The sequence below is a fragment of the Mesoplodon bidens genome (assembly GCF_964165515.1).
Source record: "Mesoplodon bidens genome assembly, chromosome: 1".
NCBI lineage: Eukaryota > Metazoa > Chordata > Mammalia > Artiodactyla > Ziphiidae > Mesoplodon > Mesoplodon bidens.
The window spans coordinates 103,265,612-103,282,485 of record NC_138176.1 but is presented as its reverse complement, the minus strand read 5'-3'; the positions used below and the strand labels follow the sequence as shown (position 1 = coordinate 103,282,485).

At 52.4% G+C, this 16,874-nt stretch overlaps 1 protein-coding gene across 2 annotated transcripts in view; it reads right to left on the bottom strand.

Moving 5' to 3' along the window:
* SORCS2 (sortilin related VPS10 domain containing receptor 2) overlaps positions 1-16,874 on the bottom strand; it is a 554,389-nt gene that overhangs the window by 293,613 nt on the left and 243,902 nt on the right. For both annotated transcript variants that reach the window (XM_081229160.1, XM_081229161.1), the window contains one exon: positions 8,452-8,519. In XM_081229160.1, coding sequence (XP_081085286.1) covers positions 8,452-8,483 — 32 coding nt within the window. In that variant the 5' untranslated portion in view covers positions 8,484-8,519. The remainder of the gene's footprint in view (positions 1-8,451; positions 8,520-16,874) is intronic.

Here is a 16,874-nt window from a genome sequence, read left to right as displayed (position 1 = left end):
AAATGCTCTTCTAAGAAACGCACTTCTAAGAATCGCATATTAAAAAATATGACATAGAGGAACATTCTTAGGAGGAAACATTCTTAGAAGGTGTATGGAAAGAATGAATGGCACATAGTAGGAGCTCAGGACACAGTTGGAGGACACCCATCTTAAAATTAAGGGTCCTGGAGAGGACTTGTGTTATTCACAGTGGAGAGGCAGCGTTGAAGAAAAAATTAAGCAATAGATGGGCATGAGATATGAACAGGTTAAGTCCCAGGGGAGGAGACTTGAATAGTCAATAAACAAAGGACAGTATGTTCAATCCCATGAAAAATCATGCAATTGCAAAATAAAATAATATTGAACTACGCTCTCACGTCTGCTTGAATGCAGACATATAAAGTCATGATTCCAGAGATGTGGGGCTGGAATCACTCTGCAAACAGATTGCCAAAGGCAGAGAAAAAGGAAGGTGGAGACATGGACAGATAGTCTCTGCAGCCCTGATGAGAACAGCTAAATCCGGGGGATAAAAATCCTCACGTTCCCACAGCAGGGGAAGGCTTAGCTCAACCAGCTTACGTGGCCTCCAGGGATAAATTACCAATTACTCAGCGGGAGTATCAATCACACTTCTAAAGGCAGTACGATGCCATTTACATTAATTTTTAAAACACAGTAAACCGTAGAACATATTGATTGTGGATAGACTCGTACTTGTGTACTTAACACATGATGCCCCCGTGGGGATGATCCAGGCAAGGTTACTTCTGGGATGGGGATGGTGGGGCATGGGGGAGGTGGAAGGAGGGAGGAGAGAGCTGGGCTGGATCAGGATCTGGAGCAGTGTGTTTCTTTAAGAGCTGGAGGTACCAGAAAGAAAAAAAAATTGGGCTTCCCTGGTGGCGCAGTGGTTGAGAGTCCGCCTGCCGATGCAGGGGACATGGGTTCGTGCCCCGGTCCGGGAAGATCCCACATGCCACGGAGCGGCTGGGCCCGTGAGCCATGGCCTCTGAGCCTGCGCGTCCGGAGCCTGTGCTCCGCAGGGGGAGAGGCCACAACAGTGAGAGGCCTGCGTACCGCAGGAAAAAAAAAAAAAATTTACATCTATCATAGCTAGGGAACCGGTATTGGGCTAGACTAGTCTCTGCTGCGGTAACAGCTGAAGCCCTAAATTCCAGTGACTTAACCCATATTATTCCTGTTCACCATCCACTGGCTCAAACAAATGATATGACCCCAAAATAGCCACAAGGGAGACCAGGGAAGGGAGGAAACGCTTGGATTATTTGGTGAGCACGTAGTTGTCTCTGGCACGTGGGTACCCAGGAAAGCTGGTACATCACATTCTGCGCTTTCTGTGCGTGTTAAAGATTTCATGATTAAAGTGAGGACGGCGGGAGAGAATCGCCCTCCCCCCACCCCAATAAAAGGGTGGGAGCTCCACCAAGTCACTCAGAGAAAACCTGAGACCCGCCCCATGGGTATTCCCGAGGTTGCCCCCAGCTGAAGGTCCTGCCCAAGGTCACAGGTGCGGGTAGAAGGGCAGGGCTGGCACAGCCTTCACACCGTCCAGGCACAGTGTGAACGGGGCCATGGACCAGGGGCTGCATCACAGCAGAGGGAAGGTGGGCCGAGGTCCACTTTCTCTCTGGCTCAGAATGCTCCCAGCCCCTCTTGTTCTGTCTGACGGTATCGGGGCCAACTCTGTGCTTCTGGCTCCTACACCACCTGCAGGGATGGCCTCATAGATGCGAAGGGTCTTGTAGGTCCCGGTGGTGTTTCCCAAGGACCTCATCCCCATACTTCCATCCATTGAGCCATCTGTCATCTGTCCATCCATCCCTCCATCTTCTCAGTCGTATGTTTATCGGTACATCTATCCCTACATCTGTCCACCCATCCACCCATCTGTATATGCATCCATCCATCCATCCACCCAATGTCCAACATCACCTTCCGTGCCAGATCTGATCTAGGTTCTGAGTATCGGGAGACCATCAAGGTGGACCCCACAGGTCTCCATCCTCAATCAGTGTATGTTCTGCCAGGCAGGTGGAGGAGGGAGTGGGGAGCACGGAGAGACAAACTATACACAGGAACCCCTACACTCAAGGAGTGATGAGATAAGGAATGCCTGGGGACTGCTTTACGCTGAGTAGTGGGGTGGCTTTTTTGAGGAAACAAGGTTTATGCTGAGATTGAATGTCTACAAGGAGCAGTACCTGAGAGTCAGCGCAAAGTGTACGCTGTACCAGCTGCCACAGAAGGGACGGGCCCTTGCACGGTCAAGTTTCAGCCAGCAGGCCGGGTGGCTGGAGACCAAGAAATAGGGGGGGAAGTGGAGGAGTTGGGGTGGGGGATGGGATAGGAGTCAGGGGCTCAGCGTCTCTGCAGGGAATGTGACTTGGATGCTAGTCCAAGTGCCCTGGGAAGCCGGCAGGATGCTAAGCCTCACTCCTAGCCAGCCCAGCCCCTGGCTACTCAACGTGTGGTCCCTGGACCAGCAGCCCGGGCCCATCCAGGAGCCTGTTAGAAATGCAGACCAGGGAAGTCTGAGGTGCACTGCTCTGGACCAGCCCTTCCTGGGGCTGTCTTCCCCTGGGGCACTTCTGAGACATGCCCACACTGAGTCCACATCTTCCAAGGCAGGGCCTGAGTGGTGGTAGTTTATAAGAGCTTTTTAAGTGACTTTTACATACCTCCCGCTAAGGGCCCACTGTCTACCCACTGGCCATTGCTCAGCTCTCGAGGGCTTGCGTTTACCATGTTAGAAGCATTTATGAGGCAGCCGAGTCCCACTGGCCATTTGGGATCCAGCTTCGGAGACACAAAATGGGCCTCTCAGGACCCCAGCCCGGGTTGGCCAGCAGCAATCTGGGCTCTTGAAGCTTGACCCTGCAGTTGCCCAGACCAAGTAATGCGAGCCGTGAGCATTGTCCAGCACTGCTCAGAGTTTGCCTAGCAGCCCAGCAAGCTCAGTGTCACCTGAAACTTGTTAAAAAATTGTGGAGCGTCAGGCCCCGCCCAGACCTGGGAATCAGAGTCTGAATTTCAGCCAGACCCCAGGTGATTCACACGCCCCTGAAAGTGGGAGAAGCCCTTCTTTGGGAGATGGATTTTTCACCTGGGGACAATATCGCCCCCAAGGGGGCACAAATTGGTTCTTGAGGGGTGTGAAGATTCTTCTATACACGTTCATGTATAAAGCACATATCCCACATAGAACTTAAACAGAAATACAGTGATGGGCAGAGGAGGGAAGGGGCAATCATGGAAAAACAGTGGGTCCCCATTTTCACACTGAAAGGCCGGCCTCCTGGAGCCCCCTCAGTGCCTGTCTGTCACCCACTCTGCCTGAACTCCCTCGGCACCTAGCAGAGAGCCCTGAACCACGGGAAGAACCTCTGACGTCCTCCTGCAAGACGGGGTGCAGGAATATAGGGGGACACGTACAGATCATTTCGTTCTCATTTTCATATTTCTAAGACTATGTATCCTGATCTTAAAATCGTTACAGTTCTATCATGGAGGAGATACAAATTGCACATGAGGCCTTTAGATGCTCCACGAGCATCCTTGTTCTATACTTGCCACTGCAGCTTCTGGCTCTGCCCACCAAAATCCCCCTGCCCGGACCTGGATGGGGAGTGGTGGCGATGCACGGGTGTTGGCCACGGGGGCTACCAGGGCAAGTAAGCAGGACAAGACGTGGGCGTGTGTGCATGTCAAGTCCCTAAGGCCTTGCAAGGAGAGGGGCTGGGGGGTGGAGGCAGTGAGGTGAGCTGGGATCCCCTGAGGATGCAGAGGGAAGTGTGGCTGAGGGGACAGAGGACAGGGACAGGTGCAGAAGCCATCGAGGCAAACAGATCCAGGTGTGATCCCAGAGCTTGGCGATGGACTGTGTACTGGGCTGAATGGTAGCACCAGAAAGATCTGTCCTCATCCTAACCCCCAGAGACTGTGTGCGACCTTATTTGGAAAAGAGGCCTTTGCAGATGCAATTAAGTTAGAGATCTGGAGATGAGATCACCCTGGATTACCTGGCTGTGTCGTAAATCCAAAGATAAGTGTCCTTATAAGGAACGCACAGAGGAGAGACACACGCGGTGCTGGGGGGAGGCCAGGTGAAGATGGAGGCAGAGGTGGGAGAGATTCGGCCACTAGGAGCCCCACCAGGAGCTGGAAGAGGCAGCAGAGCTCCTCCCCCAGAGCCTCCAGCGGGAGCCCGGCCCGGCCCGCATCTCGATTTCGGACTTCTGGCCTATAGGACTGTGAGAGAACAAATTCTTCCTGCTGTAAGCCCCCAGTGTTCAGTCATTTGTCCCAGCAGCCCCAGGACATTTGCACAGACTGGACATGCAGGCCGGGGCAGGGTCAGCCGGCTCCTCTAGTTACCATTCGCCTCAGGAGGCTCCAGGAGGGGAGGTGGACCAGCTCTTTCCTCATCCAACCCCTGAGGCCAACCAGCAGCTTTCTCAGTGGTGCGGGGCTCCCTCCCTCCCTCCCACCCACGCTTGCACTGATGCAAAGGGGCCCGGAGGCTGAACAGAGAACAGCACCCACGCAGAAGGAAGGGCAGAGTGCTAGACCACTGAGCCAGCCAATGAGAGACACTCCTGACAAGTGGCCCATGAAATGCAGGACAATTAAAAATGCATTCAGCTTAGATTTCGGAGAGCCATTTCCAGAATGTAAATACCACACCTGTCATTAAAAATGCATTTATTGCAATTACACAGGAGAATTCTTGGGAGGCTGGGTGCGTGTTCAATAAGTGTGTCTTTAATAACCCCACTGAATACGTGTTGCCAGGCACTGGCACCCTTAACCTCCCTCCATGTGCACCCTAAACGGCAGACAGAGGGCAGTGGCATCCCCAAAAATGACCGATGCCAATCTTTCCCCTTCCAAACAAACTCGCACAAGTCTCAAAATAGAGAGGACATGAGTAGATGATGCTCACAAGAGAGAATGCGACTAAACACAGAAACTGCCCACCCTTGCTAGGAATCACAGGCATGCAAATGAAAATGGCACTGCAGTCCCTTTGGGCCAGTAGGTTAGCAAGTTTTAGAAAAGCTGTCAGCCTTTAGCTGGCCAGGAGGCAGGGCACTGCCCCAGGTGGAGAGTTGCTTTCCTCCTGAAAAAGAATTTGGCACTTCAGCATGCCAGCCGTAAATCTGGTCAGTAAAGACGCGTCCCAGGGAACAAAATGGAAAGGAAAGCGCCATGCTGAAACTTCTTACAGCAGCAGCAGGGCTAAGTACTAGAATGAATCAATTCAAGGGGCGAGTGCAGGGCCATAAAAAATTGTGACGCGGCCCGTGGTACAACATTGAAAAACAGGAAACATCTTGTATGTGTGAAAGAAAGAAGATTCACAACTTTATTCTACGTCTCACTGTACAACTATCTCAGCATAAGAGGGATGAGATAAAGAAAGTAATTGGGCCTGACGCGTGGGGATGTGGGTGAACTTTCTTGAAATGACTGATGCTTCTGCATGTATTTTTAATAAAGGAGAGAAAACGTCTGAGCCTAGAGACAGTAATGAGAAAGGAATGTGGAAAACTAAAATCTGTTGATTTGCTTTGGAGAAAAACTAACTTTAGAAGGTGTGCTGTCCTGAGGACGATTCACAGGTAATCTCCTTCAGCTGCACAACCTCCCATCCAGGGATATTTTATCCCCATTTTTTTTTTTTTTTTTTTAATTTATTTATTTATTTATTTATTTTTGGCTGCGTTGGGTCTTCGTTTCTGTGCGAGGGCTTTCTCTAGTTGTGGCAAGTGGGGGCCACTCTTCATCGCAGTGCGCGGGCCTCTCACTGTCATGGCCTCTCTTGTTGCGGAGCACAGGCTCCAGATGCGCAGGCTCAGTAGTTGTGGCTCACGGGCCCAGTTGCTCTGCGGCATGTGGGATCTTCCCAGACCAGGGCTTGAACCCGTGTCCCCTGCATTGGCAGGCAGATTCTCAACCACTGCGCCACCAGGGAAGCCCCTATCCCCATTTTACAGACAAGGAGACTGAGGCTCTCGGGAAGAAAAAGAGGCCCCTGTGGAGCAGCTCTGAGGCGAGTGGTTTGGCCTCCTTGAGACAGGCTGGGACCTGGGACCCTTTGCTGCAGCGCTTGCACCTGGACAAACTTCTCCTGGAGCAACAAAATACAAAGAAACTATAAGGGACTAAAAATAACCGCGAGCACCTGCAGTTGGGGCAAATTATGGACAACATGGATACAAACAGACCAAAAACCCAACTGCCACTTCTGAAGAGCCTGCAGCAGAAACAGGGTGTCGGGAGCAAAAGCAGGGTCCTGAGCATGCCCCCTGCCCCCCTGCACTCAACCCCACCGAAGAGGTGGTCAAACCACTTAAGCTGCCCCTTCCCTGGGACCTGCCCCTCCCCTCACCCCATGTAAGAAACCAGCTCGCTGCCCTCAGGGAAGGAGCAAGGGAACCTGTTGTTTGTTTTCGCTCCCCCCTGCTGCAGCAGGGGCCCCAGTAAAGCCTTGCCTGAATTTCTTGTCTGGCCTCTGATCAATTTCTATTGATTAAGGAGGCCAAGAACCCTGGTCGTTCACATCCTGGTTTCCCTACCTGCTTCTGAAGATTTCTGAGTCTGGAGGCCTGGTCCCCATGCTGTGGGGCTGGCCAAGGTCCGTTCCACCCGCCACGCTACCCCGACGAGGACTCGCAGCAAATTTTAACTACATCCAGCAACTCTGTCTGAATCAGCACATATTACACCAGGAAGGCCCGTTGACTACCCGAAGCAACATTTCTGATAATTTCACTTTCTCCGTCCCCAGCGGTGCTGAGATGCTGCGAGAGAAGAGGGAAGCTGGTACCCACACTCAGGGTAGATTAGTGAACATTCATGAAGATATGGGCTGACAGGCAGGAGTTGGGGAATGCGTTCATTAGTCGAGGAATTCCGCTTGGAGGAAGAGAAGACAAGTGCCTCTCTCCACTTTGCAGCCAAGGGGACCTGTCCTTGGACCATCCACCTGGCAGGAGGGAGCCCTCTAGGGGCCGGCCCTTCCCAAGGAGACTGGCCCTGAAACCGATCCTCAAATGTGAATCTTCAAAGGGCAGCCGATGAGACGTCACTGGAACTTTAATGGTCTCACCACTTCCCGGCTCTCCTCCCAAACAATGAACGGCCTTATCGGACCCTGGAGGGGCATTTTTGAAAGCAACCTCCTTGGTGGGCGAGTTGCTTCCAGGCACGAGATCAGAACGTACCAACACATAAAGAAGCTGGGGGTCGCAGCAGGAAAACGTCTGTCGCAGACTGCTTGTCCTGAGGCCGGCGATGGAATTAGAAAGCAGGCTGGTGAGTTTGGGAGGCAAATCCACGGCTGAGAGGGGCAGGCTAGGAAAGGTGCTTCTGTTGGAAAGGGGAAGGCAAACACACAGCTCCCCAAACCCCACATCAGCACCAGGGCGACCCAGCCGGCTGGTCCAAGGCGACACTGCTCCTCATTTAGCAAAGAAAGCACCCAACTCAAGGGTCATTTCGGCAACTGGCCAAAGCATTACGGAATTCCCTCCATAAGAACCAACAATGAATCATGGAGCGCCTTCACTAAAAGCAAAGCCAAAAGTCAAAAATAAATCAACTCAAGGTGGTTGCACATAAATCAGGAGTCCCGATCAGCAGGTTTCGGAGTTTTTAATGGATTTCAAATTTAAAAACCAATTACTTATTACTCAAGAAACACATCTTGGAAAGCAAAACAATTCAACACCCAGAGAACATGGGAATGGCGCACAGGGCCCGGAGGACACAGCATCCTTGCCTGAAAGAAGCTTTGAAACCACAGCCCAAGATGCTGGGAAACTTCCTTCCCCTTCCTGGGTGAGCAGACGTAAATACAAAGGTGCTCATAACCCAAATGACTTCTCAAGGCCTCCTTCTCTCCCACCTCATTCAAAACAACAAAGAGGCTGCCTAATTCTGGGGCTGAATATTACATTTCACACATAAAGAGATAGTACCATCGTTGGCCAGGGGCTTTATTTATTTACCAAGCTCTCTGGGCTGAGCCAGGAAGAAAGAATGACACCCGGGCCGTGAGGATAATCTGCGTGTTCGGGGGACTCCAGGAGCCGTGTCGGAAGCTGAGAGCACAAGCAGAGGAAATTGTGAACTGACCTGAATTCACAATGCAAACCCCCTTCCCCAGGGGAGGAAAAAAAGCGAGGGGAGAAGAACACAGACAGAAAGGAAAGAAAGCAAAGGAGCTTTCTGAACGGTTTTCTGGTCTCCAGCCCTGTCTGTGTCACTGACGAAACACTTTATTAGCTTTCAACTTCTGAATGTATTTTCCAGCCAAAGAAAAGTCGAGAGGCCGCCAGCAAATGGGGTCTGCTCCAGCCGGGCCTTGGGATCTCAGACCCCGGCCTTGGAGACGCACAGGTATGGGAGGAGAAAAGGCCCACCCTCGGGCTGACTTACCGCCACAGAGAACTTTCCAGAACCTTCCCCATGTCTGCATGGTAATACTTCGTCAGGATCAAGATCACCTGTGGCGGCAACAAAGACAAAGGCAGAAATCAGTGGATTTCAAGGTTCTGAACGGGAAATATAATATATAATGACACTTCCCCCACCCAGGATTTGGGGTCTCTCTAGTTGACCCCGGAGTCCCGGCCACCTTGCCCCAGAGCGCTCAGACCCGGCGCTGGTTTCTGCTCCTCAGAATGATTTGGGGAACATCCCAGTCCTGTGAGGTCCACCCAGTAGCTGCCACTGGGCAGGAATCACTCCAGCTCGGGCCTGGACTATCTCAAACTGTGGTCCAAGGGATGCTGAGGTGGTGGTTCTGGTGGGCACAGAACGCATGGGGCAAGGCTTCCGAAGAGGGGCTTAGTCCCCACCAGCGCCTTCGAGAATGACCAGCAGCTGGCCAGCATGCAAGACAAGACAAGGGCATCCCCGGAAGTACATGGTGTCATTACGTTCCCCGGAGTGGCAGCTGATGACAGAGCCAGCGACAGCGGGCTGGGAAGGTGGGCGAGGACAGCTGGGACAGCGGGAGGGGCCCATAAATCATCAACGGCACACACACATTTTATTGGTGCTAAACTGTTCACTGCACACACTGGGCCCTACTTGACAAGACATCTTCATTTCATGCCTGTGCAGGAAATGCAACTGTTTATAAAAATGAAAATAAATGTGTGTAAGAACACCCCAAAACTCTCCCCTCAAAAATGTAACAATCACAAGGAAACGAGGCTTCATTCACCTGCCGGGCAGGAAAAGAGCCCCCTCCCCAATTACTTCACGAGCCACTGCATTTTCCTGTACATCAAATTTCATTTCACTCACTGCCAGACCCTATTAGCTGCTCCTAACATTCCCGTTGCCATGGGAACCCCGGGAGGTAAAGTGGGAACAGCCCCTGGGTCCCAGCGGTGCCACTGGCCTGGTTAATTTAGGGTCACCACACTGGCCATCCCCAAGTTTGGTTCCTTCTCACGAGCAGGACTTTCTCTGCTCTCTGTCCTTGGGGGCGTAGCCGCTGCAGCAGTTTGGCTGGTCTTTCTTTCCCTGGTGATTAAACCAGGGAAGATACAAGGAAGGGATGTCAAGTGAAACAGGACAGTGTGCATTTTAGAGGCAGCGATGATTAAAAAAAAAAAAAAAAACCAGAGGTCTTGTCACTGGAGGCGCGATCAGCCTGCCTTGCTCGGGAACAAAGCTATTTTCTCCTGCAGCGCTCTCAGGCTGCCCTAGTCAAGCAGGAATCCTCTGAAGATTGGGGGAAGGCAGCAGAATGACAGGCCCTGGACGCGCAGGAGACAAGCATATTTTTAACCTATTGATTTATATTTTATACTCTTGCTGTTCCCAGAGGGGGTTTCAAGAAGCGGGAGTATGACAGCTGGAAGGGACCTCAAAGTCTGTTTAATCCGGCCCCAGCCAGGGTGAAATCCTCACCCCCACAGCCTTCTTGAGCACCTGCCATCTGGGCTCTGCTCTCACACCTGGAGGGGCGGGGGGCTCAGCCCCTACCGTGGTGCCCGGGCCCCTGCGTGGGCTGAGCCCAGTCTCCCGGTAACTTCTGCCCCTGTGGACTAGTTCTGCCACTGTGGACAATCACCAAGGGGTTCCCCCTCCCACTCCCTTCTGGGTGACATTCCCCACTCATGCCCACCCCCTTCATCCTAAGCTCCAGCCATTCCTGGCCTTTGCACAAGCTGTTTCTCATCTTGGGACCCTCTTCCCCCCACCACCTCTAATGCCTTGGTTAAATGCTACTCAGCTTTCAGATCTCAGGCTAATTGACACTGCCTCCAGGAAGCCCCCCAGGCCCCTCCCCTGGATTCAATGTCCCCTCCAAAATCCTTCAGACCCTGCGCTTCCCACTCCCCCAGCACAGCTCACGGGGTCTGTTACCAACACTGGGTAATGAGCCCTTTAGGGAGGGGACTGTGTCTTGTTTTATGCCCCAGCACTGGGCATAGCGCCTGCTGTATTATGAGCACTCAAACCGCTCACTGGAAGAAACAGAGGTGGCATTTCCCAAAGTGATGATAAATAAGGCAATGAAGCCAGGCAGAGGCGATGCCCTGGGCATGCATTCACAAGCCACCCTCTTCTGTCAAGAGGGCACCATCCCTCTTCGTGCAGGGGGACGGACTCGCTCTCCTGGCACCACCCTGACCTGCTAAGCCTGAGAAGAGTCTGGGGTCCTGAGGGCAGGACCCCGGTCGTGCCTGCTCGGGGCTGACACAAGGAGCTGCCCAGCTGGTCAGCCTGGGGGATAGAGAGAGCAGGGCAGCCCCAGCCGGAACCTCTGACTCTGCAGTTGGCAGCGGGAAGGACCCCTCTGCTTTGGGGGCAGAACCTTCAAGCTCCAGGCACCTCGGTTTCTGGATCTACAATGAGGAAATAATACCCAGCATCCCCTGGGAGGATAAGGATAAAGTTGTCAGCTGCACCTGGGAAGTGACCAACACACACCTTGTTAACACTCACCAACGTCAGCTTTGTCACCGACGTGTGGGCACCAGGGCACGCGGTTCACCCACATCAACTCTACCCCTGGGAATCCTATGGGGCCACCGTGTTATGATCCCCATTTGACAGATGAAGCAACTACAGCAGAGAAAGCTTAAATACTGCGCCAAAAATGACTCATCCAGGAAACAGATGAGTGGGATGTCTGCTTCCTGGATGCAGAAACTATGGGACTTCAGAGCTTAACTGCCAGGCTAAACCCATGTTCCAGAAGAGACGTCTATTCAACGTTGTTTCCAAGAACTAAAATGTATGACATGCCTTCTGGGGCCCTCAGCTAGTGGGTCTGGAAATGAAATATCCCAGGAGCTATTTTTCCAGCAGCTGGTGTGTTACTGCAGCTCTGGGGTGCTTTGATCTGGGCGGGAGACAAATCCAGAATGTGAGTTGGGGCTTCTGTGTTCGGGCCGTTGCCAAGGGTCTCCTCCCCGCCCCAGGGGCTGCCTGAGCCCACAGCCCACTGGAGTCTCAGGACGGTAGGAAATCCAAGGAGAAGACAAGGATTGTGAGCTGCCCCTGTCCGCGGGAGGACAAGCCACAGCAGCACTATCACCACGCTATTCCGCATCACCCCCGTGTCCTGCTTTCTGCCTTCCGGCCCTCTGGGCCCTGGGGGTGGACAGGCTCATGATGGGGGTGCTGGGGGCTTACGCTGTGCCGGCTCAGCACGTTTATCATCGGGTCCTCACTCGGCCCCCCAGGGAGGGGTGGCTACTATTGTTCCCATTTTACTGATGAGGAAACCGAGTCACAGAGCTGACAACTCGCTCATCTGACATTGTACACAACAGAAGCAAGGTCTCTTGTGGTCAATCCAGGGCTTTCATTGGCTCTGTTTCCATCCCCCGACTTCTCCGTGATGTCCGCCTTCCCAGCATGGGATGCAGAGATGTCCCTGGCTGCGCCCTCACCAAGGTCCAGCCAGCAGCCCTCCGCCCCGAGAGACCAAGCCGTGACCCCAGAGGAGCCAACCTCTCTGGACTTCCCCCTGAGGGAAAAGTCCTGTCCCTGAGGCCGCTGGGCCAGAAATTCTGTGAAGGCAGAGGTTAGGGTTAGTGCTCCTTTGATCCCCGCTAAATTCCCAGAGCTTAGCTCAGAGCAAAAGCTCACCAAGGTTTGTTGAGTGAGTGAATGAATGAGTAAAGGAATGTATATCCTCGGACAGAAGCTGATGACGAGAGGAACCAGAATCTGTCCTTCAGGCCAAGCCACAGCCAACCCCACTACCCCGATGTCTGGGTTCCCTCCAGAGCCCGTCTGCCTGGACCACCCCTCCTTCCGACCCCAGCAGACACCACCCGAGGGTTCAGAGCACGCCCTGTCCTTGAGCCCTGAGGCTCACTCACAGCAATGCCCAGCCCGACCTCAGGGCAGGAAGCTCAGGAAGCCTGGTGGGCGTGAGATCCCCCAACCCCCTTACCCAGCGAGAGTGTCCCCGGCAGCCGGGCCCCGGTGGGCAGGCACCGACCTGTGCAGATATTCGGGCCTGAGCTCAGGAGGCCCTGCGCTTGGTTTAATTCTCTGCCGTCACGTCTTGAAATTCTTCAAAAGCTTGAACAGGGGCCCTAGGTTTTCACGATGCAAGGGACCCTGTGAGCAACGTAGCTGGTCCCCAGGCAGCTGCCCGCTCCTCTGACGTTCCCAAGTTCAGTGCCTCTCCGTGCCCTGGAGAGAGCGTGTCTACTGGACGCCCAGTTGTACCACGCCTGCTGAGCCCTGTATCCCTAGTCGGGGAAGCAAGGAGGGCAGGTCAAGGTCAGGGGCTGGAAGGAGGCCCACATGGGCATCAGATTAAACACCAGAGCCCATGGGAACCTGGGACAGTTTCCTCCAGTGCCTCACTCTAGAAGCGGGGAGAGTGAGGCTCAGAGAGGGAAAGGGGCTCAGTGGGGACAGACGCTGGTCCCCAGAGATCCCGGTCCGGAGCCCAGCCACGCACCCACTGCCCCTCACATTAATCCAGGGCCCGTGCCAGCCTGCTCCCTCACTGTGGGTGGCCAAGGGCTCTCTCTCTAAGAAGGAAAGGAAACCCTGGCATCCACGATCAGCTCATGCAGAGACCCCCAGCTCCATCACCACAGGCCTGTCTCTGGCCCCCACTCCACAGTTCAATTGCAAACCCCAGAGTGAGTCATTCAATGTGCTCTTCTCTCTTCTGTCCGCTGAGCCTGTTATATTCACTTTGAAACAGGGCACCGGGCCTGTGTCTCAAAGCGCCTGAAAGGGGCTTATGGTAACAGGCCGGTAGGTGGAGGAAGCCCCGCCCACCAGCCGAGGACCCTGATGTGTCATGAATGGATCTCTTGCTCTGAGGGCAGGCTGGTGTGGGGGAGTCTCGGTGCCCAGGGCTGATGGAGGCCAGTCCCACCTGGAAACAGCATCCACAGCGCTGTTTCTATTTTCTCCATCAGGTCTCGCTGGCACTCCTGGCACCGCTTCTCAGATGCATGAGAATAAAATGAGGTGGGGGCAGTGCAGTTGGACCACCCTGGCCAGTCAGTTAAACCCTCTAAGCCCCAGTTTCCTCATCTGTGACATGGAACTGATTCACATAGGACTTCATAAGGCTGCTGGGAGTGTGATGTCTATGCACACGAGCTTACACCAGAAATCAGAACACAGATGCCGGGGTTAAGGCCCCGCCCCCTGAGCGGCCACTAGCACGTTTCCAGGTCAATTATTTCTGGAGTCCTGGGGTTGGATTTACAAGAACATCACCACTGATGGAAAGTTGCTGGAGCCTCTTCCTCTCAGTCGGTACCCATCTGGGTCGGAGTCAGCAAGGCGGTGATGGCTCGAGGCACGGGCTCTCTGAGGGGCAGAGCGCTGAGCTGTGAGCTGGTCTAACCCCGGCACTGGCGTGGGTTTCACCACGCTTCATCTTCACCAAGTTTGCCATTAGGAGTGCTCAGCGCCGCCACCCAAAATGTGCCCATCTCAGAATGAGAAACATCCAGATCACCTCCAACTTAGGGCCCTGAGCCTTCTAAACAGTCAATAGGAATAGACTTTCAAGCCTCCATACACTTGTGGGCCTTCCAAGAGGTCAAGAATAATCAGAAAAAAATAACAAATACTCAGGCTCAATTCTGCTGTCAATCAATAAGCACGTTGCAAAAAAAAAAAAAGAGAGAGAGAGGGAGCAGCAAGAGCTCAGGGCTAATTGTGAACTCTGAAATCAACTTCCCATCAGAAAAAGGGAAAACTTAGAGTTGGCCCGTGAGGCCCCAGGAGGCCCCCCTGCGTCACTGATGTCCTCCAGGCCAAGCAGACAGAGCCAGCCATGGTGTGGACTAGTCTGGGGCCTCGCTACTCACAGTGGGGCCTGGACCAGACATACTGGCTCCCCAGGAGACCCTAGAAGTGCAGAGTCTGGGTGAGGTCCCACCCCAGACTTGCTGATTCAGAATCTGTGCTTTAATATTTGAGAAGCTGCACTGGCAGGTCCTCACCTCTCCAGGCCTGGATCCCCATCTGCTCACCTACATGAGAAGCTGGGTCTCCTCATATCACTCAAGAGGGCCCTGTCCTCTCCATTCTCATGCTGCTGACCTGTTCCTATTGACCTGGCAGGAAACACACTCTACCCTCAGGCATGCACTCACTGCCATGACTTTCAGTCACCCCAGAGCCTTTGCATATGCTGATACCTGTATGTAGAGCACTTCTCTGCCCCTCTGCACTATCTCCCTCCCACTGTTCAGTGAATTAATCAGTTGAAAACTGGCTCCAAAAAGCCAAGACCATCTCCTAGTGTGGCCTTTCCCCACGCCCACCCCACCTGTCCACTTGCCCAGGTGTGGAAGTTGACTCTGGAATGTGTATGACATTCCATCATCTTGGAACAATCTTGTGGGTTTAGAAGCCCACCTGAGGACTGAGGCCAGAAAGGGGAAGTATCCAGCCCAGGGTCACCTGGTAGATACGTCCTCTGGCAGAAACCCACTCCTGGCTCTCTGCACTGTGATGCACTGCTCCCTATAGGAGAGATGCTGAGGGTGGGAAGGAGGTAAGGGTCTTTCACCAAAACCTCCAGTGATGACAGCAAATGCTTATACACCACCCACTCCACACCTTATATGCACCAACTATTCCATTACACAGATGAACAAACTGAGGAACAGAGAGATAAAACAATGACCCCAAGATCATAACAACTTGTATCAATACGTGGTGGGCCTTGGATGTGGCAACAAGTACAACAAATCAGGAATCAAACATTAGCAAGAGAAAACAGAGGTCAAAAAAGAAGACAGAAAATAAGATTTTTTTATGGTGACTTCGAGTATTCATTCAGCAAACAGTCTAATCTCTCAACATGCCAGGCATGAAGATCCACAGAGAAGAAAGTAGCCAAGGACCCAGGGCCCATTGATAATGACATCGCCTCTGCACATATGCTTCCGGGATGCTCGGAAGAGCACTGCCCAGGTGTAGGTATGTTTTTCACTCTCTGTAAACATGTGTTCATGTATAGAAAGTGTGGGAGGCCAACCACATGCGGGGATTTTTACATATGATATTATGGAGGGACTGTGGATCACACCCCCACACAAAGGGATGCTTTCTGGACCGAGCGGTAAGCTAAAGGCATACCCCCCGCCCCCAGGTGAGCCTTTGTGGAGGCCTGATCCAGCCATGGCATCTTACACCCTGTTCCAAAGAAGATGAGAGTCTCAGAGAGGCCGTGGGGGCCTTCCTGGGCCCCAGCAGGGGGACCCTCACGATAAGAGGGGTTTCATCTGTCCCACTGCTGGTCATGCCCCACCGGTTGGGCATATTCTCTGTTCCCTTGAGTCTCAGTTTACTCATCTAAAAAATGGGAACAAAAGTCCCTGCTCTATCCACCCTAACCTCGTTGAAAGGTGATGGTGCATTGGAGAACGGACAGATATCAAAGGACTGTAAAAACTGTAAAGCACTCATTTACAATAGCCAAGACAATGGAAGCAACCTAAATGTCCATCAACAGAGGAATGGATAAAGATGTGGTACATATATACAATGGGATACTACTTAGCCATGAAAAAGAATGCAATAATGCCATTTGCAGCAACATGGATGGACCTAGAGATTGTCATACTGAGTGAAGTAAGTCAGACAGAGAAAGAGAAGTATCGTATGATATTGCTTATATGCGGAATCTAAAAAAAATTATACAAATGAACTTATTTACAAAACAGAAACAAACTCACAGATTTAGAAAACGAACTTATGGTTACTGGGGGAAGGGTGTGAGGGAGGGATAGTTAGGGAGTTTGGGACTGACATGTACACACTGCTGTATTTAAAATGGATAACCAACAAGGACCTACTGTAGAGCACAGGGAACTCTGCTCAATATTCTGTAACAACCTAAATGGGAAAAGCATTTGAAAAAGAATAGATACATGTATACATATAACTGCAAAAAAAAAGACTAAATAAAGAAGATTCACACTTGGTCATAATCAGGTAACCACTTTACTAGATTCCTATTTTTAAAAATAAAAGTTATTTACAAAAAAAAGAAAAGAAAACTGTAAAGCACCATCCCAGGGGAACGGGCTGATTATCAAAACCCAGGAGGGGAGATTTTCATATCGTTGACTGAAAAGAAAAATCACCCAAATATTCACAATGAATTGGGAACTGGACCAGTTTCGTGAGAGACCTGCATCTGCCCACCCTGCACTGGGCAAGGAGGCTGATCTACAATTGGTGGACGTCGGGTGGCCTCCCTCCTGTGCAAAGTCCCTCCTGGAGAAGGGGCTGCAGCCTTGGCCCAGTCAGGGCATGTCTGGGGTTGGCAGCTTGCTGGCTGACCTGGTGTGAGGCCCGAGGGCACCTTCCTGCCTTAGGTACCCATTGTC